Source organism: Scomber scombrus, chromosome 12 (genome assembly GCF_963691925.1).
Source record: "Scomber scombrus chromosome 12, fScoSco1.1, whole genome shotgun sequence".
Classification (NCBI taxonomy): domain Eukaryota; kingdom Metazoa; phylum Chordata; class Actinopteri; order Scombriformes; family Scombridae; genus Scomber; species Scomber scombrus.
In genome coordinates this window covers 14,956,048-14,977,205 of record NC_084981.1, presented here as the reverse complement: position 1 = coordinate 14,977,205, position 21,158 = coordinate 14,956,048, and the positions used below count along the sequence as shown (strand labels likewise).

At 40.1% G+C, this 21,158-nt stretch overlaps 1 protein-coding gene across 4 annotated transcripts; it reads right to left on the bottom strand.

The window, feature by feature from the left end:
- Positions 1-1,562: 1,562 nt before the first annotated feature.
- Positions 1,563-20,955, bottom strand: slf2 (SMC5-SMC6 complex localization factor 2). 4 transcript variants are annotated; one of them, XM_062429845.1, is made up of 22 exons: positions 20,819-20,922; positions 20,118-20,152; positions 19,022-19,159; positions 17,774-18,330; positions 17,418-17,636; positions 16,527-16,572; positions 14,116-15,587; positions 13,920-14,002; positions 13,707-13,820; positions 8,959-9,126; positions 6,138-6,243; positions 5,966-6,053; positions 5,722-5,863; positions 5,548-5,635; positions 5,261-5,437; positions 4,964-5,058; positions 4,756-4,843; positions 4,504-4,626; positions 4,281-4,358; positions 4,049-4,135; positions 3,698-3,766; positions 1,563-3,267 (listed from the first exon to the last, which is right to left on the bottom strand). In XM_062429845.1, exons 4-22 carry the CDS (start codon positions 18,263-18,265, stop codon positions 2,851-2,853), a joined length of 4,152 nt encoding a protein of 1,383 aa, XP_062285829.1. In that variant the 5' UTR covers positions 18,266-18,330; positions 19,022-19,159; positions 20,118-20,152; positions 20,819-20,922; the 3' UTR covers positions 1,563-2,850. The 4 variants fall into 4 exon arrangements, with proteins under 4 accessions (XP_062285829.1, XP_062285827.1, XP_062285831.1 ...); XM_062429843.1 differs by lacking the exon at positions 19,022-19,159 and having other exon boundaries at positions 20,819-20,955; XM_062429847.1 differs by lacking the exons at positions 17,418-17,636; positions 19,022-19,159 and having other exon boundaries at positions 20,819-20,955.
- Between the last annotated feature and the right edge of the window lie 203 nt (positions 20,956-21,158).

Below are 21,158 nucleotides of genomic sequence, written 5' to 3'. Positions count from 1 at the left end.
CTCTGATTGTGTAAATATGCAGAAATTTCTCTTTAAATGTGGCTGCTTACTAAAATAGTTTGGTATTTTGAACTCTGGGCCCAAATGACATGTTTTTGGTCACGATGGCTAATAGTAGAAACCAGAACTTAGCTGCTTCCCCCTTCTGGTAACACTGGACGGGCCACGGACATACACGACAGTCTCTATGGTAAATGTTTTGCTAGGCACAATACTCACGGTGTAATCATGCATGTGTTGGTATGTTATCTTGTTATCAACTGTTTTAAAAAAAGTTCTTGTGGAGCTTACACTGCCGAAAAGGTAGTGCATCTTTGGATAAAAACAATTAATATCCAAATGGCACTCAAAAATTGACAATTTTTTTTTTGTAGTTTTTTCAAGATAAGACACTCACACTGGTATTACTTTGTTGGAAAAGTAACAAATCTGAATCACTCCATAAATAAAATGGGCTTTGTTTAGAAATAATGCATATATTCTGAATGTTGTTAAAGCAGCAGCCTTTTCACAACTCAGGGCATTTTGTTTTTTTGCACCAAGAACACAATTTTACTTGTGTATTTGTATTAATATCAGGTTTAATTAACCTAAACTGTTGTCAATGGCATATTTTAGCCATTTTGGCACTTGTTTTGTTGGAAGTGTTTCTGCAAAATTGGAGCTATTGTAGCGGTGACGTGAACAAATCAGCTCATAATTACAAAATGACATTTGACCCACACTGCCTGGTAAATGCTGTCTTTGAAATTGCACCTCCAGTATAGGTTTTCATCAGTCAATTTACTTTGACAAGTACAGTCTGTATGATGCAATGACTTCCACTATAGCAAAGTCAATACCCAGTACCCAGGACATACCCCAGAATATTTCAACTTCTTGTGGTCTCTTATAATCTTATAATAAAAATACTCTTATAGTCTCTTTACAGTTATCATGAATGCCTAAATTTCAGTCATACAGAAGAACTGAAACTTTGGTTAAACACCGAGTAAAGTCCACCCTGTCAGTAGAGGAAGTACCACTTAATAGTGTTGTATAAAGTCACTCTTCTAAACTCTGCACAACCACACTGGGGTTTCCAGTATTTATGATTACACATCTGCTCAAGTTGAAGTGGAACAGAGGTCACCAGACTGCATTCATTTAAATGAACAGGTACAAAAAAAACTTAAACTTCAAATAGGATAGTTGTGCAGATTTGTCACTCCTATCAATGCAAATGCCTAAAGACATATTCTCTCAGTGAGCTGTCAGTCTGCTCTGACCGATCTGCAACGGATTCGACTGAACCAACTCAAAGGTCCAAATTTTTAAATGACTTTTTTTTGTCAGTTAGTGACAAATAGTAAAATGACATTGATATAGACTGCTTAAAAATAATCACCTGATATTGGGGAAATGTATTTTTAAAAAGACAAAAAATGTGATTGTAAAACCATAACAGGGATGCATTTGCTGCACTTGCTCCAGGCGCCTATGCGTCAGACTACAGTAGACTTAATTTTACCTGAGATGTCTTATAAAAGGAAATGAAGTATTTTGGTGACATGTTTATTTTCTATATTGGCAACAGCTGTAAAAAAGTTTTTTAATCATTACAAAAATATTTTCCCAAAGGGAAATTTAACAAGATGCACAAATTCAACAGAACAATTACAATACAACAAGTCAGCAAACAATCTTGATCAAGACTTATCAGATAATATGCAGCTGGAAATTATTTACAAAGGTAATTAAATAGGCATTTTTCAGAGATGATATTTTTAATATGGAATATTAGGAAGTGCACAAGTGTAAATAATAAAATTAACAAAAGCTTAACTGTAATGACTTACTGGATCACTTTGCTATTTCTGAACCGAAAACGTTCTGTAAACATTTTGCAGCATTTGCCCTACAACAAGAACATCTGCTAGTCCACAACAATGACGCCAAATATCAATTAACTAAGAAATCAATATCGTTTGGGAGCCTCTGTATCACATCTGTTGTACGGCTGGGCGACATGGACAAAATCAAATATCACAATATTTTTTTACCCATTGAGATTTTTGGTAAATAATCACAAGTAATGTGGATATAATTGCTAAGTGGGTAAAGACAAAAGTCTGGAAATGTCAAACAATAACATCTCGTACTGTAATGCAGCCTTCAAAACGAGGAGAAGACAACACAGACGCCATAGCACAATATGAAATCAAAAATGTAATACGTTATTTAGTCTTACATCACAATATCACTATATTGCCTTAGTCTGTTGTTTACCCAACTGTTCAAAAAGTGAAAGGGGTTAGCTCCAAAGTTAGCAGCTATGGATTAGCCTAACCTGAGACGACACTGAACAGTAATGGAAAAACGTGCGACTGCTGATTGACAGATGTTCTGGGTTACATAGCTGGTCAGTGGCAGGTCGAGCAAAAAAAAATGTATGCATGTTTCTTCTGGATGCAAGTTTGCATCATAATACAACTACACGTATTATACATACAGTCAGCTTTGTAAAAACATTGACAGCAATAAATTATGAACCATTTATGAGAAATTATACAAATTTATGAACATAACTGCAAGATTCATTAAAAAGACATATTACATCAATATTTTCTTTTTTCTGCTTTACTAACCAAAAGTAGATGAGGCTCCAGCCCTCAAGAGGATTGTTATATTCATAAATATACAACTAAAATTTGTCTTTGTTTATTGTGGAAAACTACAAAACTTGGGGTGCAAATTGAGCTTAACATTAAGGCAGTGGCTATTAATGCCCTGACAACAAATAGACAGTCTGACACAAAATCACATGCTGCTACCTGTTATGATATCAGGTTTTCCTTCTCAACCAGATTTTCAGTCCCCCCCCTTCGTATGTTCGACGTTCTCAGCAACTATTTGCTCATCTGTTGCTTGAGACTCCATCTCTGGCATCTCTTGGTTCAACTCCTCAGGTACTGGTTCTGTTTCTTTGTCTGTGACACTTGTGTTGTTTATTGCATTGTCTCCCTCCATTTCTTCTGGCTTTTCACCCTGGGTCCTGTCATCCTCTGTATTGTTTGTGTAATCTACTGTATTGTTTTCTTCTTCTTCTTTCGTCTCCTTCTCAGCAGCCATTGCAACCTCATTCCCTTCAACTCCACTGCTTTGCTCCTCTTCATCATCATCCTCTGTCACATTACCCTCTCCATCACTGTTGTCCATCTCCTGCTCTTCTTGGCTACTGGTCAAAATATCCACAGGCAAAGGCTCCCAGTAATCATACAGCTTACCCTGCAGGAGGAAAGTACAGCTTTGATTAGCTAATCATGGGAAATACAGGAAACAAGTCCAGAGAGCCAGAGGGCCATCTGGTAGAGTACATGATAAGGTTCTATGGAAGAGATAGTGTTAGGTGGTGTCTGTGTGGTCGAAAAAATTTGAATTTCTATTTCTATTTTATTTCCAGTTCTTACTGTTAAATGTTTGTTTTATGTAAAGCACATTGAGTTGCTATTGTGAACAATAAATAAAGCTGCCTTGCCTTGCCTTGCCTAGCATTGCAAATAAGTAGTCTCTTGACTGACTACTGATAAAAATGTTTAAGAGGCAAAGTAAAAAAAAAAAAAAAAAAAGTGTAAATAAAGTTTTCATATACAGTACCAGTCAAACTTTTGACTGGTACTGTGTGTGTGTGTGTGTGTAGTGTGTGTGACTACTGTACATGGAGAGGCCTGGTCCTCTGTAGGAGCATCTGCCATTTGGTGTAGATCCTGGCCACCAGATCCTTTACCTGGAGCAAGAGGAAGAAGTTAGAGGTTATACCACACTGCAACTAACAATTATTTTCACTTTCTCAATAAATCTTGTGTATGAAATGTTAGAAAAAAAGTGGGGAAAAGCTGATGTCCTCAATTTCAGTCCAGAATCTAAAGATATTGAATTGACTGTCATGGTTGTTGAAGAATAGCATCCCCACGTTTGAGAAGCTGTTTATTATTATTTATTTTATTATAAACCAAAGTTAAAACTTGACAGCAAACAAAGATGAAGATGAACTTGAAATCATGCTCACCTTGCTCCGGTAAAGGCACTTCTCACTCTCTCTGATGTCACACTTGATATGCATTTCCAGCTCAGAGCACAAAAACAGCAGCTGCTCCTGAGAGCCACAAAAAGTGACGTTAACAACCCGAGCAAAGAGATATCAGTCTCCTCACATTTAAATCCCACATGATAAAACAGCTGAATAATACCCAATAACTGAAACCAGAAAGAATGGGAGAGAATTTAGGACAAAGCTGTACCTTCTGTTGAGCTGAGAAAAACTGATAATTGGAAGCTTCATTCGCTAAGGTCAGAAGGCTGTAGCAGAGGTAGTACGCCTGAAACATACAATAAATGGAAAGATACTTGCATCAGAAAAATCAGAAAGTCACATTTATTTCCTCACAATACTCACCTCAAATTGTCTTTTACTTACATATAAGAAACACAGGAAGAAGTTCAAAGTATTAATCATGTGCTCACCTGCTGGTCAAAGATGGCCATGTCCTCGTTATGTTCTTTCTGACTCCTGCTGGAGGAGTTCAACAGTCCTCGGAGAAGGGTGGAGGGTTGCATACGGTGCAGGTATGGCCTCAGTTCAAAGAGCTAAGATCCGCACACAAGACGGGAAGAATTAAAGATTATTTAAGTCGGAAAAAACCCTCCCTATTCCTCATGCTACAAATGTACACATTAAAGCTGCTGGGATCTAAAATTGAAACTGAACAGTTATACCTGAAACTCTCTTTGTGTTGGTCTGTATGTACAAGTTCCATCTAACAGTTTAGAGATCATGGACAGACTGAGATGTCGTCGCAGTTGCCTAAAAAAACAAAAACGAATGCTTGTAATGATATATTATTTTGAAATCGGTGCAATGAAATTGAACATCTTAAAACAATCACTCGTTGGGGAGAAAAAAAAGAAAAATAATAACACTTACTTTCCACGTGTGTTGTCAGGCAGCATTTGAACTAGCAGGCACATGTTGTGGTGGTCATCTGTCAGATCGGTCAGAGCCAGGCAGATTCTGGGTAGCTAAAGACATTTAAAAAAATAAGTGACTAAACTTGTAACAGGACTATTCTGCAGATGTTAAACTATTACTGACATGTTTAAAAGGTGAAATACAGTCGCTAAAATGCAAACTTGTACTGACGGGATAATCAAATCTGTAATCTGTACTCATTATTTCTTAGCAATGTTTCAAAATTAAGGAATTAGGCATGCATGAACTGACCATGGTGTCCCAATCCTTGATGATGTTCACAATTTTAAACTGCAGAGAGTAAATTTCCACAGTAGACTGTAGGATGAGCTGAGTTTCCAGACCAATCCTGCCCACCACAGTTAGTAGCAACAGCAGCTCGTCGTCACTGTATGCCCGTGGACACAGGCCCATACAGTAATCCAGGTACTGCGTACAAGAACACAGGAGAAACAACCAAGAAGCGAATTATTTCAAGTTTTGCTTCTCTGCTTCTTTGTCAAGGACATGATATCAAATGGTTCCCTCATCTGTCTCACCTTCAAGATATTCTTACAGTTGTGTTCAGGGAACAGACCCTGCTCCTTGTTGCTGGAGGGACTGTCACTTATGATATAGACGTCCTCCCTACACAAACACACAGAAATTCAACTGCATGGAATTAAAAGTTGAGGAAAATAGTGAGTAATTCTATGAACAGGAACGGCACTTACAGCAGATCTCCTTCTGTGAATGGAGGCTGCAGATTTTCAAAAGGGAAGAGAGTAACAAAAGCAACTCCCATATTCATCAGGACCAGCGTCACGTCGGCCAAACCGGGCACCCACACTTTAAACTGCTGGCCTCCATTTTTCACTGGGGAAGCATACGAACAGCAAAAAAACATTTTTTAATTTATTCAGAGGTTGAAGCAAAGAAATAGCAAAAGCTTGTGGAGCAAAAAAGATAGACACTGACCTATCTGATAAGCAGCAGTGCAGGCGATGTCACAGAGAGCCTGCAGTAGCTTTTCAGATACCATCCTTTCAGTATGGACTGACATCATCTGATGAGATATAACATTTTTTTACTTCTACAGCGCAAACATTTGGACTCAAATTAACATGCTGCATGTGCATGTGGGGCCTACCTTGAATAGGAAACGGGTAACCTGAGTTGGACAGGGTGAGCGACAGTCGTACGCTTCCTGGAACAATCCAATGTTCAAATGTAACGTCAGCTGAGCAGGGCTGGACCTGGTGGAGGAGAGGGGAACATACAAGGCAGTGTTAATTTTGACAGCACATTTTGATTTAGTTTTAATCATAGTCTTTGGACTAAAATGTAATTTAGTTTTAGTCATAATTTAGTCATCTACATTGTTTTAGTTTTAGTCTTTGTTGAGTTACATCATATCAATTTTTCCTGAAACATTCAACATAATAAACAATTTTCAGTAGGCTATTTAAAAAACACTAGGGCTGCAACTAACGATTATTTTGATAATCGATGAATCAGTCGATTATTTTTTCCGATGAATCGGATAAAACATTTTTTTTTTATTTCCACCCCTTCATCCAAAAACAAAACATTATTTCAAATTGACAATGCAAAAAGTGCTCAAACAACATGTTGCTGCCTGGATGTCCCTGAGTTGTTAAATTAATATGAAATTATAAATAATTTAAACAAAACAACTAAATGTAAATGTCTGATAGCTTTAACAAAATAACATACACATACATGCTACACAAAAAGAGGTATTTTCTGTTGTTCAATCAACCTGAGCCTTTGGAACAATGAATAAAAGATAAATAATAAAGACAAATGAAAATTATAAAACTGTTAACAGGATCTGTTTCAACATCCAGTGGCAGTTTAGTTATATTATTTATCGCAAACTATAACAAATTGGTAATAACAAACCTATGTCACACAAATAGAGCACACTTATAAGTCAAAATTACCCTCCAGCAGTGTCAAGTCTATACCAGTTCATCTTGGTGGTGTACAGACTGGTTTTATATTATTCTTAATCATTTCACACACCCCAGAAAAAATACAACAATTTGTCTGTGAAACTATATATTTACAGTATAAATTGTGGTTTATTTTTGTAGTTCCCAGTATTACTTTTTCCATCATTTGGCTACCATACAAACTATGTGCGCTAGATTCCCCTGCTGTTCTCCTCATCTCCTGCTGCTGACTGAGATCTCAGCAGGTAGAAGCTGATAGTTCACTAACTATAACCAGGGAGCACACTGCAACAAGGTTAATGATCCACACGGTGACATTATATCATTGATATGACGCGCAAAAGCGATAGAAAACCAATCGTTTTTTGTGCGCATGCATACGTGCCGACCTCGGCAGGATGCAGCACACACTTTCTAGTTTTATGTAGTGTGAACTGCTCCTGCACTTTAGAAGATTTCGGGTGGACCGTTTTCTCCACTTCTGCCGATACCGGCTCTGCCCAGCTGCGTCTGAACTGCTCCGCGACTTGGCGAGTAATGCAGTAAGCACGCGATACAACGAATCGATAACGAAATTCGTTGCCAACACTTTTAATAATCGATTTTTTTTATCAATTTGTTGTTGCAGCCCTAAAAACACCATGGTCATATTCAGGGTTATTAAATAATTCACAATCAGAATATCGATAAATAGCCTACAGATGCAAATAATGAATAAATAACAGAATTCTGCCAGCAGGAATGGTTCATATGTTTCTGAGCAGCATACGGTACAAGATACAGATTGTTCAATCAATGTGTGGGTGTTTGTTAAACAGATATAATATAACAGGCTGCAGAGAGAAAACACTGCTGCTCTGTCAGTGATAACTGTAACTATATTAGTATCATCACAGTGAACATGCGTGGAGACACAAACTCCGTCAAAAGTTGCTTTTTTTTGTCAAAAGTCGCTACAGCTGTCAAAGCCGACTGACAGCTAATCAGCTGATTCATCATCAGAAACGTGGCTTCACTTGACGCTTTGGAGGAAAGGTCGTCTCGTTTCTCTAAAATCATACCTCGTCTCCTCTCCCCTCGAGTGGAAAAGACGCAAGTGAGGGAAACGTGGATGCAATTTAAGAGAATTGAGAAGCACACATAGTGTGGCTGCTAGTGTCAGTTGTACCGTCTTCCCGGGGTATGTGTGGTTCACCTCCTCACGGTGAAAGCGATTAGTTTTGATTGGATCTCTTCCCAAGTTGTCCCGCCTTTTCCTAAGTCGTCTCTACCTTCTGATTGGATCTCGTCTTTGGCAAACACTTTCGTCTCGTTTTTATTCGTCTACGAAAGTGTCAATACATTTCGTCATAATTTCCGTCCTCGTGCTTTAGTTTTTATTAAGTTATTGGCTCGTTTTCGGCAGGAAAAAAAAGGTTGTTGACGAAAACTATGACAAAAATTATTCGTCAACGAAATTAACACTGATACAAGGGGAGAGAAAAATGAGGGAAATGTATTATTTAGGCAGGACAAACCGCAAGATAAACCAGCTCTGCTAATCACCAGTAGTGGCTCAAAAATTCAATACATCCTGCTGTACAAAAGGTGCTTAGAGTTACCTTTGCAGTGGTGAAACTAAATATGTAGGTTGTCTTCAAGGTGGCCATAGTGTCATGGTAGCATAAATGTGCTCAGCAACTTCTTTACAATCATTTGATTATGCGATATCCTCTGTGCAAAGTTGACACAGTGGCTTTAAGGCTGAGCAAAAAGGGGAAAAAAACTTGACCATTATATTTTTATATCATTATATATATGATGCTTGGAAACTTTGAGCTGACACTGATCCTGAATGAAAATAAGAGGGTTCTTCAAACTATTTATCAATCAAGCCCTGGGGACAAAGATCATCCATGTCAAATTTCGTGGCAATCAAGTCTTAAGTTGTTGAGATATGATGTTGTGAACCTTGATGTGTATATACAGTGTACACTGAAAAGCACAACTCACCAAAGAAGTGTCTTCTGTGCTATGCCCTGTGGATTGGCCATGCAGTGCCTGAGCTGCAGCGTATCCTGGTTGAAGATCTGGCCAAATTTCTCCAGGTTGAACACAGCTTCTCCTGGAGGCACCTCCCTGATTGCGCTGGACAGCAATGAGTAGCGCTGCAGGAATTCCCTGAGAAGCAAAAAAAAAAAAAAAAACAGAACAAAAATTTAATGTGGATTAGAAGCACATGTTATTCACTGCGTTAACCTCCATTAAATTGCCCGAAAACAACACTTTTCTGTTACAGTATAACCACATACTCCTACACACACAGACGAGTTATAACTCAATGTTCTGCTTTCTTATGAAAGACATCGGGTTAGCAGGCATCATCAGCCTTTTTTAGCTAGTTTTATTTAATTTCATTACATTTTTAGCAAATTTACTCTCATGATTTATTGTTGACACACACTGCAGTACAAATTCTGTTTTGTTACATTAATTACTACATTATGTGACCATTATTCTCTCCATTCTGGTTCTCCTCGACCTGAGCGCAGCTTTCGACACCGTTTCCCATGACATCCTCGTGGACAGGTTAGCCTCCATTGGAATCACTGACATCCCTGACACTGACACACAGTTTGTTCAACTCAAGAACCTGAGATCCGGCTCCTCTCCAGTCTCTAGTGGTGTTCCCCAGGCCTCTGTCCATGGCCCCCTCCTGTTCATTATTTATCTTCTGTCTCTTGGTCACATTCTCAGGAAATTTGACATACAGTTCCACTGTTACGCTGATGATACCCAACTCTATCTTTCCACTAAGCCTACTTCCACTCTGCCACCCATCGCCCTATCCGACTGCTTACTGGAAATTAAATCATGGCTCTCACTCAACTTTCTTAAACTCAACGGCGAAAAAACTGAGGTCCTCCTCATCGGTACCAGATCAACCTTAGCAACACTCAACACTTTCTCCACGTCCATCAACAATTCCACTGTTCCTCCATCCCCTCAGGTAAAGAGCCTGGGTGTCATCCTGGACAGCACATTATCTTTCTAAGCCCACATCAATAACGTTACTCGGTCTGCATACTTCCATCTACGTAACATCAATCGTCTCCGTCCCTCACTTTCACCAACCTGCACCGCTATCCTAGTAAACACCCTGATCACATCCCATCTGGACTACTGTAACTCTCTCCTCTTTGGTCTTCTCAGGTAAAGAGCCTGGGTGTCATCCTGGACAGCACATTATCTTTCTAAGCCCACATCAATAACGTTACTCGGTCTGCATACTTCCATCTACGTAACATCAATCGTCTCCGTCCATCACTTTCACCAACCTGCACCGCTATCCTGGTAAACACCCTGATCACATCCCATCTGGACTACTGTAACTCTCTCCTCTTTGGTCTTCTGCGGAAATCTCTTCACAAACTCCAGCTGGTACAGAATGCAGCCGCTCATATCATAACCAGAACTCCCTCTATTGAACACATCACTCCTGCCCTGCATCAACTTCATTGGCTCCCTATCAAATCCTGCATTGACTTTAAGATTCTACTCCTCACTTTCAAGATCTTTCACAACCTGGCACCATCATATCGCTCTGAACTTATTCACATCTACACACCTTCCCGAACTCACCGATCCTCCTCTGCCAACCAGCTCTCTGCCCAATATGCCAATTTAACCACCATAGGGTCAAGAGCCTTCAGCCGATCTGTCCCCCGCCTTTGGACTCCCACCAGACATTCGCACTTCTGACTCTGTCTCCACCTTTAAATCCCGCCTGAAAACGCACCTATTCAGAGTGGTGTACTCTGTCTCACACTAACTATGCAATCACGTTCTTGTTTATTTATTGTACTAATGCACTTTGTAGTCACATTCATATTTAGGGCCCGAGCACTGACAAGTCAGTGAGGGACCTATTGCTTTTGCCAGGATTCTTATTATTATTCCCTATTTTTCACGTTCTTATGCCGCCAAATGAATCGCATTTTTGGCGGCTTGAACATACATGAAAACTCATGAAATTCTGCACACACGTCACAGCTGGTGAAAATGTATTTAATTCAACGTGATTGGACGCAAGCGTGTTAAGGGGACTCGCTAGCGCCCCCTAACGTAGGGTCATGTGACCACAAATCCTCCCGGATCGGCATGAAATTTAAATATTTTACAGCTCTCATCGGATCATGGGGAAATTAATTTTGTGGAATTTTTTTTACCAAACAGGAAGTTGTCCATGCGGCGTGGCGTGCACCGATTTTCATTTTTCGAACACCGCTTTGAGGACTTTATGATGTTCACAGAATCAAGAAACCTGCCACGTAGGTTTCAAATCATGAGCTCTTTCATCTGATACCACATTTGCCCAACATTTTGCCCCAACAGCTCAGTAGCGCCCCCTAATGCCTTTTCCCACCTAGGATGTACTGACAAACTCTAAAACTCACCAAATTGGACACACTCGTCAAGACTCACGAATATTATTTTTTGGTATCAGCGCAACCTTTTAAGTGGCAAAATGACTCTACAGCGCCCCCTAGAACATTAAAAGTTGAAGCCCCGCCTTCTACATGCACGTACATGAACAAAATTTAGGATTCATATATATCATGACCAGACGCACAAAAAAGCTTCTTGGACCCATACCCTAATCCAACAGGAAGTCGGCCATCTTGGATTACAGGTGCATTTTTTCCGCCATTTTCCCCATTTCCAGGCCTCGTACTTTAACGCACTCCTCCTACAGTTTTGACTCCAGAGACTTCAGATTGGAACTGTATCATCCTCATACCTTGATTATGTAAACTTGATGACAGATTTTACCTACGTTATACCAGGTGGGCGTGGCATTCGTTTGTTTGTATAAACAAACAAATCCTTATAACTCCTCCATACATTGTCGGATGTTTATACATGCAGCACGTGAAATGTCACACTTGGTGACGCCGTTTCAATTTCAACATCATTGGGGGTGGGTGTGGCAAGGGGTCTCCATAGCGCCCCCTAACAGCAGGTCATGTGACCACAAACTTTGTCTGATCTTCGTGAAATTTACAGGACTCATAGCACTCATGGGTAAACCCCCAAATTAATTTTTTCAAAATTTTCGCTCTAACAGGAAGTCGGTTATTGTTCATTTCCTGCGTCAATTTACCATTTTTCCAACAGCGTTTAAAGGACTTTCCCGTCTTCACAGAATCACCAAACTGACCACATAGGTTCACACTCAGGAGCACTTTCATTTGAGACCATAACTGCCCCTGGGCGTGGCACAACAGCTCAATAGCGCCCCCTAATGCCTTTATCCATTTTGTACATTTTCACAAACTCCTACACTCACCAAATTGTACACATACGTCAACAGTCACACATATTGACTACTGACAAAGTTTGGGATTTTTAAGTGAGAAGATGACTCCACAGCGCCCCCTGGAAGATTTCAAAGTTTAAGCCCCGCCTTCCACATTGACATAGAGAAATGAAATCGACACGGCCTATGTATCATGTCCAGACGCACAAAAAAGCCTCTTGAACCCATACCCTAAGTCCAACAGGAAGTCGGCCATCCAGGCTAAAATGTTCAATCTGGATGATTTTTATTATTATTATAGTTTTACGCCTTTTTGACAGCCTAAACATGCCCCAAAACTCACAAAAACTTGCAATCATGTCGTATCCGGCCCAAATTTGCTATTTTAAATATTGCGGAAATGGCTGACGCAAAAATGGATTAATAGCGCCCCCTAGAAAATTTAAAAATTCAAGCCCCTTGACTCAGATTGACGTAGACAAACAAAATTCGGGAAACACATGTATCTTGTAAAGACGCACTAAAAAGCCTCTTGGACCAATACCCTAAGTCCAACAGGAAGTCGGCCATCCAGGCAAACATGCTCAATGTTGATGATTTTTTGGCCCTTCACCCACATTCCTTTGTGCTGAGAAGTCACCCAGACTCATTTGTGGTCTTAGTTTGCCATCTAGTGGAGACATTAACCGCTGCACACAATGTTCACTTAAAGGTACAGGAGCAAAGACATCTACATGCCAGTTTTGACAGCCCTGCGACTGCCGCACGCACCGACGTGCATGTACGGCGTTACAGTTGGGGAGAAACCGGGGGGGTGCGAGGGCCCTTCGACACTGCTTGCAGTTTTAATTATTATTATTATTTACGAGGGCAGATGCATTGGAATTATTGCTGAAATAGCATTAGTCCAATACTATCATATAAACAGCTTTACTGAATCATTTTAGGAATTTCTATCATTATTATGGTAACTAATTGATGAAAAAACTACTTTATCTGTCTTTGGGTGCAGATTTGTGGTGACAAACACACTGTGCACCTAAGACCAACCATGCTGCACTTGTTATTTATTATTCAAATTTGCAAAACAACAAACATTAAAAGAACTGCCACAAAACAAATTAAACCAAAGGCGCTAGAAAAGTAACAGTACATAAAATAAGCCCAGCAGAAATGTCAGATAGGTCAGACCACAGTTTAACTAAGTATCTTTAAACATTAGTTACGGCTGAAAATCTAAACAAGTTTGCAGATTTCACATATCTCCGCAATTCAAATCAACCCTCAGTTATCTACCCACAAGTCACTGTTGCTGTTAGCATGACGTCACAGTGATTCAGCCTATTAACCACACCCCCGTTCTCTGCTTGAGAAAGAATGTTAACCGTTAAACAGGAAGTAACACTGGCTGGATGTGTCAGTGTGTTTTTGCATGACTTACTGTTGTTCAGTGGAGATGCCCTCCTCGCAGTTCTCCTCATCCTCCTCAAATTCAGCTATCCTCAACAGGTCCTCTTTACATGCAGTTAAAAGTTGCGTCTCAATCTCTTTTGCTCTGATGGACAAACAAAAGGCATGTTGAGAAAGTTAATTCCCCTGGTGTGCAGCTACTGTAGTTTAAATTAAAAAGGGGAACATATATAGAATAATATACTTCTTATTGGTGTTTATTTCCTTCAGCATTTGATCGAGGTTGTTCTTGTAGATGCTTGACTTTGTTGTGGACGGCAATTGCATCTGTAGAAAACATACAGGTCAAGTTTTACTGCTCCCACAGCTCAGTGAGTTGACTATCCTACAATTATCACTCCATCACTATCTTACATAGAACAGCAGCTTACACAACTTACAGTTTTTGACTGGCAGATGTCACGTCCATGTGTAGTAGGCTCTGAGAAGACGCCCTTTTCCGGTGTTTGTGGAGGTTTGGTAACACGCTCCATAATCTCCTGCAAGGAAAGCAGCTGCTCCTCGTCACTGCTATGGGAGCTCTGAGTTAGATCCAAATCTAACGCAAAGCTCAGGCCTAGGTCCAGCTCCACATCTACAGGATCCTCTTTATACGGCTGCTTTCTATCCCCTTCACTTGCCTGCCTCTCGGGCAGTGCAGACTGAGAACAATGGGGTGTAGAGGTTTGTTCAGAGACAGCATTGTCTGTCTTTAAAGCACCTGGTCTCACATTATTGGGGAGGAGTGTTTTGTGTTTCTCATCACTTTTAACACCCCCATCTTTGAGCTGCTTGCCTGAAGAAGTGACGGGACTGCTCCTGAGTTCACTGTCTTTAGAGCTAAAGGACATTAAAGTTTCAAGGTTTACCCGCTGTAAAGCCACAGCTGGCATGGACATTTGAGGGCAATGTCCTGATGTTGTATCCTCTGCATGTGGGGAACCAGTTCCTGTGGAGTTTTGAGTTTCGCAACACACAGATCCAGTAATTGGAGGACTGGAGCTGACCACAGCGCTGGATGAACCACTTTTTTCTGAGGAGGGTGATTTAATCAGTCCCCCATTCACCTTGGCTTTTGCAGTCTTATGTCCAGCGTAGACAACATACGTCATGGGATCAGGGGTGAAAAGCATGTCTATATCATTAGGGACTACTACAGGTTTTCGTGGGTGGGATTTCTTCCGTTCTGGCGTGTGACAGTTCAGAGAGCCTGAGTTTGATTTTGATGCTGGCTTGGGGGTGCTATGATCAGACTTTCTAGTCTCCTCCACCTGCTGAACTCTGCTCAGGGTCCTGACTGGTGAGGCTGAGGTATTATTTTGGTTATGACCAGAGTGGTGGCTGACTAACTGATCATGAGATGAGCTACCAGTGTGTTTCTGAGGGACCTCAGAGGATAACAAAGTGCTTGATTTACACCTTTTATCATTTTCCTCTCCCCCTTTCCTCAAAATTTCTCCACCTGGCTTTGAAGGTGATCTTACATCTGTTAGCCTCACAGCATGATTCTGGCTGGGACTTATATGGGCCTGCTTTGGCCCGATTGTTGGCTGTCTTTTTACACAAGGTTTGGGTGACAGTGGCGCACAGGGTAACTGGGTGGGTTTAAATGTGGATGACGGTTCAAAGCATGTCAACTGGCCACATTCTGGTTCTTTGCTCAGATGGCCATCAATCGTTTTGGGTGACAGTTCCAAAACTGAGGGACTCCTCGATGGCGGCACTAGAAAAGAGCTGAGTGAGTTGCCAGCAGTTGGTTTTGGTGTTTGTGCTTTGCCAGAGTTTGCATCTTGAAGACACAGTTTCTTGGCACTGTCATCAGAGCCCTCAGACTCCCTGCGCCGCTTCTGAGATGTGAAGTTCAAGTCCACTACTGGACACAGAAACACGTAATTTATTTTTATACCGAAATTCAGTGTTTACCAATGTCAGAACTTACTATGCTACCATGTAAAAAAAACAACAAATGCTTTATCAGATTTTTACTCATGCATTGTAATCTGTTAAATGATAAGAAGTTAAATGATAATATTCTTTTTAAAAGGTCAAATTATTTTCATGCATTATTTTTGCTTCAATAGATTAGTTATGAGAATGTCAATGTAAGCAGTGAAAACCATTTTGTAGATCACAATCTGTACTGAACTGTACGCTTTACATTTGAAGTTTATGTTCATTTTTAAAATAACTACCAAAGCAAATTTGCATATACATTTAGGCTACATCCACACTTATACATTTTCATTTTAAAACAAAAATAATCTTGGTCCACACAAGTGTAAACTCGGTCCATACTAACTTTCCTGAAAGCACCTATCACATGACCATTCACATACACTGGGCATGCAAATCGCTCGAATAACAACCTGCCTCTTGTAGGCAGTAGTAGCATTATAACATGGTGAATTTAACTGCACAGCAGCTGCTATGTAGCACGGGTGACAATGTCAGCCACGCCTTATCCTCGTCACATTAATCACTGATAGTCAATGCTGATTTCATTTGTTTGCCTCTGGAGATGGATCTCATGACAGGGGCATAATGATTCATTCTTGACTGATAAGATTGAATCAGTAAATCAAACACGTGTGTCTGCGTCGTTGTCTTAAAAGTCTTAATTTGCCCTAAATCCTGCAATCCTGGAGTTTTCATACTCAAACAGGGTCAGCAGCATTTGCAAAGTCTCCATTTTTGTGGTCGGAAAGTAGTGTGGAAACTTGGTCTAAACCAAGCAAGTTATGCGTTTAAGAATTATAACCTTTTAGTGTGGATGTAGCTTTAGCAGTGTAGTAATTTACTTCAACAGTATTACCTGGAAAAAACGTTTCACTTGAAGGTGTTCGATTATGATGCTGATCCTAAAAGAAGAAAGAAAGGGACTCCTTTAGATGCAGGTTTCCTCCTGTGATTTTTCAACAGCAATAACAGCGTACCAACACATCACATACTCTCAAAGACTCAGTTACATCCAAGTCATTTCTATATTCAATATTAATTTAAAATAACTATCTATTCAATTTTCAAATTGGCATGTTTACAAGAGAAAGCCGATTAAATACAGTAAACTGACTTACTCAACAGTACGCAAATTAATTTTGAATTTATCTAAAACTCATGAACTTGTGGCGACCCAACGACGGCCTGTCTACAGGCCTCTATATCACTACCTACATCCTTAATAGTTCTGCTGTTGTGTTTAACAACCAGACCATTCAGAGCTCTGTTGGCAGGATTACAACAGGGACATCATCTACCTGTGGCAGAGCCAGAAAAACGGCAACAAGACTGGATGAGATCAACACAGCTATACAGATGTTTATTACATCAATAAAAAACTATTTAGTTGTCATCGACATGAAAAATGTTAAGTTAACCATTTCTTGGAACAACTACTGAAGCATCTGTGTTGAGTGATGTTGGTAGGATGGATGCATCCCTCACTGGTAATAGATTAGGGTCGACACCCACCATTAAAACAGCTGACATGAAACTGATATCAGATTGAATAACAAGGTGACACAAAATGGCAATTCAGTCAAATTTGTGGTCGAAATCACCTGTATCTTTGTATTAAAAATCTTACAACTAAGGCTGAGAACAAACTATGCTTTCACATTTGTCTGCCTCGCTTGAATAGTTATGAAGAGACAAGCAAATCAAAACCCCAAATGACCTTAATGCGTGATTAAGCATGTAACTTTACCTGGTAAGGGGGGACAGGGCTATGCATCACAGGTACACTTGAACCACTACTCTTGTCATAAGACTGGATACTCATAGAAGGCTTGGAGTCACTCTGGGGCCATTGGCTGGCACCAGGCCTCAGGGACTCTGAGTCAACAGAAGGGGTCACTGACAGGGTTGTAGGAGGCCTGTGCAGCTGGATGGTTTGTATGGGACTCCTTACATCATTGGACTGAGCCTAATATAGTAAAACTTCAGCATTACTTGTATGCTAAGGCACAGATCATAAACTAAACCTTTTTTTAATCAATGATGAATTCAGTTTTCACTAATGACCAAAACAAGGAGAAGAAGAAAAGAAGGGGAGTACAATACCTTGGTCGATTCTTGTTGTTGTACTGTTACATTTTTTCTTCCTGAGTTAGACAAGGTGACCATAGACTGTGAATGTTGATCTCTCCTGATGGGGGGGGGTAAGGAGTGGTTGCCGAAATCCTTCCTTGAATGAGGGGATCCATGGTGAAAGAACCTTGGTGAGGTTTGTGGCTTATTATAAGAGGCACCCATGTGTGTTTGGCTGACTGGAAAAAATCGTGATGGATAGACTGGCCCTGGAGGTTGAGCAGAATGCTGCAGAGGACCCAGTCTGCCCCTTGGCATCGGCATTGGCCTATTCGCTCGTGTCCCAAAGTTAACTGGGCTGCTTGGAACAAACCCTGGTGAATGCATCAGTACCTCAGGACGAGGAGGTGGCCGTGGTGGACCCAGTCTCTCTGTGTGGCACAGCTCAGGGCTCGGAAGTGGCAACATTCTCATTTTCCTGGGTGGTGGGTGAGAAAGCCGGTTAGGGACCTGAGAGGGCTTCATGGCAGTCTCCTGGAGGAAAGATGTGATATGTGGTAGGGAGCTCTGCTGGAGTGCAGGGTCTTTCACTAAAACACAAAGAAACATGACATATGCATTATGGTTTAATACATATTTGGTGACATCTAATGCTTAAGTGTGAACACGGTTTAACATGTAATTTGTCAGCCAGCCAGGACCCATGATGCCTATAGCTGCAGCTCATCTATCATGTCACATTTTTCTTTGTCATGCCGTCTGACACAAGGAAGTTCTTCTTGTTACATTATTTTAGCAGAAAACAGTCTAATTTGTTTCTTTGGGCAACATACAAATATCCCTTTATATCTGTCTGTTTTGAATTCACTCAATAAAGGCAAAGCTAAGATCCTGTCTGAATTTGAGTTTTACTTTGCTGCATTCAGCGTTTACCATTCCTAGGTTTCACAGGTGCTCCCAAATAGCTCGACAGGAGTCCAGGAGGATTTAGTACCAAACATAGACTGTACGCTATTGACACAAAGCCTAACTGATTAAAGTCAGGAAACATTTCAAATGACAATTACATGATTAACTGCGGTTACTAACAAATCATATCATAACCATATCCTCCGATGTACTCTTCATACATCTTCTAATCCAACACATAGGGCTTTACATTGATTAACACTGTATGTACAGGACATGGTTCATGTACAGGGTGTCCATAAAGTCTCTTTAAAAGTGATTACAAAAGCAAATGAATAGACAAATCTGTGGAAATTTAATCATTTAATACACCTCTATATGGGCACCATTAGTTGCACGAAGCACATCAAGACGGTACTCGATTTCTTGCCATGTTCGCTGTAGCAAAGCCTCATCAATGGTGGCAATGGCATCAGTGATCTTTTGCTTCAGGTCATTGATGTCCCGTATCTTTGTTCGATACACAATACACAAAGGCAATATGATTAAAAACTTTGATAACCACTGAGTACATAGAACAAATCTGATTAACATATCTCATCAATTGCTTTTGTAATTAATTTTTTTTTAATTATAAAGAGACTTTGATGACACTCTGTATATGTATTTCCATAAAGGGAACTTTGCATTTGAGAGAAAAAGTGAGATATTGCCAATCCCAACATCAATTAATTAACATAAAACCTGCTAAAGAAACCACACAGAATTAACAAATTTTAGAAGCTAGGACCTGAGAATTTGAGCATTTTTTTTTCTCTCAAAACTAGAGCTGCAACGATCACTCTATGAATTAATTAGTTGCCAACAATTAAATAAATCAACTATTTTTTATAATCAATTAATCGTTTGGAGTCAATTTTAGAAGAATATTTACAAACAATGCTAAAATTCTCACGTCCAAGTTAGCAAATTGTCAGAGGCAACACAGACAGCAACACCATTAATAAAAAGGGAAAATAAGACATTTCTGTTGTCATAACTGCCCCATCCTGCTTTCAAGAGATTTCTAAATAACATTCAATAATCAGTGAATTGCATCAAATACAGTAGAGGCTTTGAAAAGTGACAGAGGCTGTGCACCCTTTGCAGTGCTCCCTTTCATATAAAAGAAAAAATAAAACCTAAATCTAAAAATTTGAGAAAATGATTATAGTATATCTAAACAATTTATGAAAATCCTGAAATCAAATAACACTACCTTCAGGGTGCAAAATGAGCTCAATCAATCAAATGGCTCTTTAATGTTCAAATTTTACAAGCCACTCAATAGATCACCATTGTTTTCATGTCTGGTGAGTGAAGTAAATCTACCAGCCATATTTTATTGCATACTTGAGAAGCATTTTGGGCCTAGCCTACACTGTTATTTTCCCAGAGATACCAACACTTGTGTGAAACTTTGACCCACCTTTACTCTTCGGCGAGAAGTAGTCTGTAAGTGCTCTGCAAAGAAAGCCAGAGAGGGGCAACTGTTCATATTTCCACTATACAACTTGATTTAGTCGCCAAGACAACAATAATGTAATTCTGGAGCGCAGTTTTCAAACAGAGCAGGTGACATACCTAAACTAAAGCCCTACCGATGAGCCAACAGGAGGAAGACACCTGCTTGTCCGTTTTAGCATGGCTACCAATCACAGAATGCTACGCAATAGCTTTGAAGCTTCAAGGGACTAACTTTTAACTTGCGGTTTATGTCGCTTTTCACACAAAATTGTTCAACAGTACGTAACACGTGAGGCGTTCACGAAGTTAACACAACTCCAAATGTTAGCAGCGCAGAGAAATGTCCATAGCTAGCTGTTAACATTAGCGAGGAAACTGACAATATTACGAGGGGCATGTTTACATACTTTTAACAGCGTGACAGTGTTAGTAGCTCATTAAACATCATATTATAAGGTCACATTCAGGACAACCGTACTCAAAAGTAAGTCGGCACTCTCAGAGCAAACACAACATGACGATTTGGCTCATACTGTGCGGCTAACTTTAACCAAAACTGAATATTAGCAGGTCGTTGTTTCAGGAAGTGCGCTGTCTAGCTAGCTGCCACAGGATCACACAGCATAACAACGGAGCGCAAACAGAGTCCGTCGTCTTTCTTACCCAGTGTTTCCTTGATTTTCTGTTGCTTTTCTCATTTTGAGGATTGGGCAGCCTGTTTACAACTACATACAGTGCAAATAACGGGCTCAGAGCCCCAATCTGAATGTGATCCTCTCCCGCCAGCAGCCGCATAGGACCAACTGTAACTTCACGAAATGCATTATGGTAGTTGTAGTCAACCTATACGTCACTTAAAGGGATATTCTGGTGTTTTATTGAAATGCGCTGAAGTTCTTGGGTTTTGATTTTTTTGTCCAACTTCATAATATTTCCCACGACTCGTCTATTCTTCTTCTTATTATGCCAGATTTTGAATAGCAGTGAATAGGTGTTCATCTGT

What these genes read in the sequence shown, in the direction of transcription:
- slf2 (XM_062429843.1), bottom strand. Translation starts at nt 20,853, where the DNA reads ATGAGAAAAGCAACAGAAAATCAAGGAAACACTGG. An exon ending in GGCATCTCCACTGAACAACA is followed by an intron (nt 9,127 to 13,706) that starts GTAAGTCATGCA and finishes TTTGCTTCTCAG; the next exon opens with GGAATTCCTGCAGCGCTACT. An exon ending in GCACAGAAGACACTTCTTTG is followed by an intron (nt 6,244 to 8,958) that starts GTGAGTTGTGCT and finishes CTCCTCCACCAG; the next exon opens with GTCCAGCCCTGCTCAGCTGA.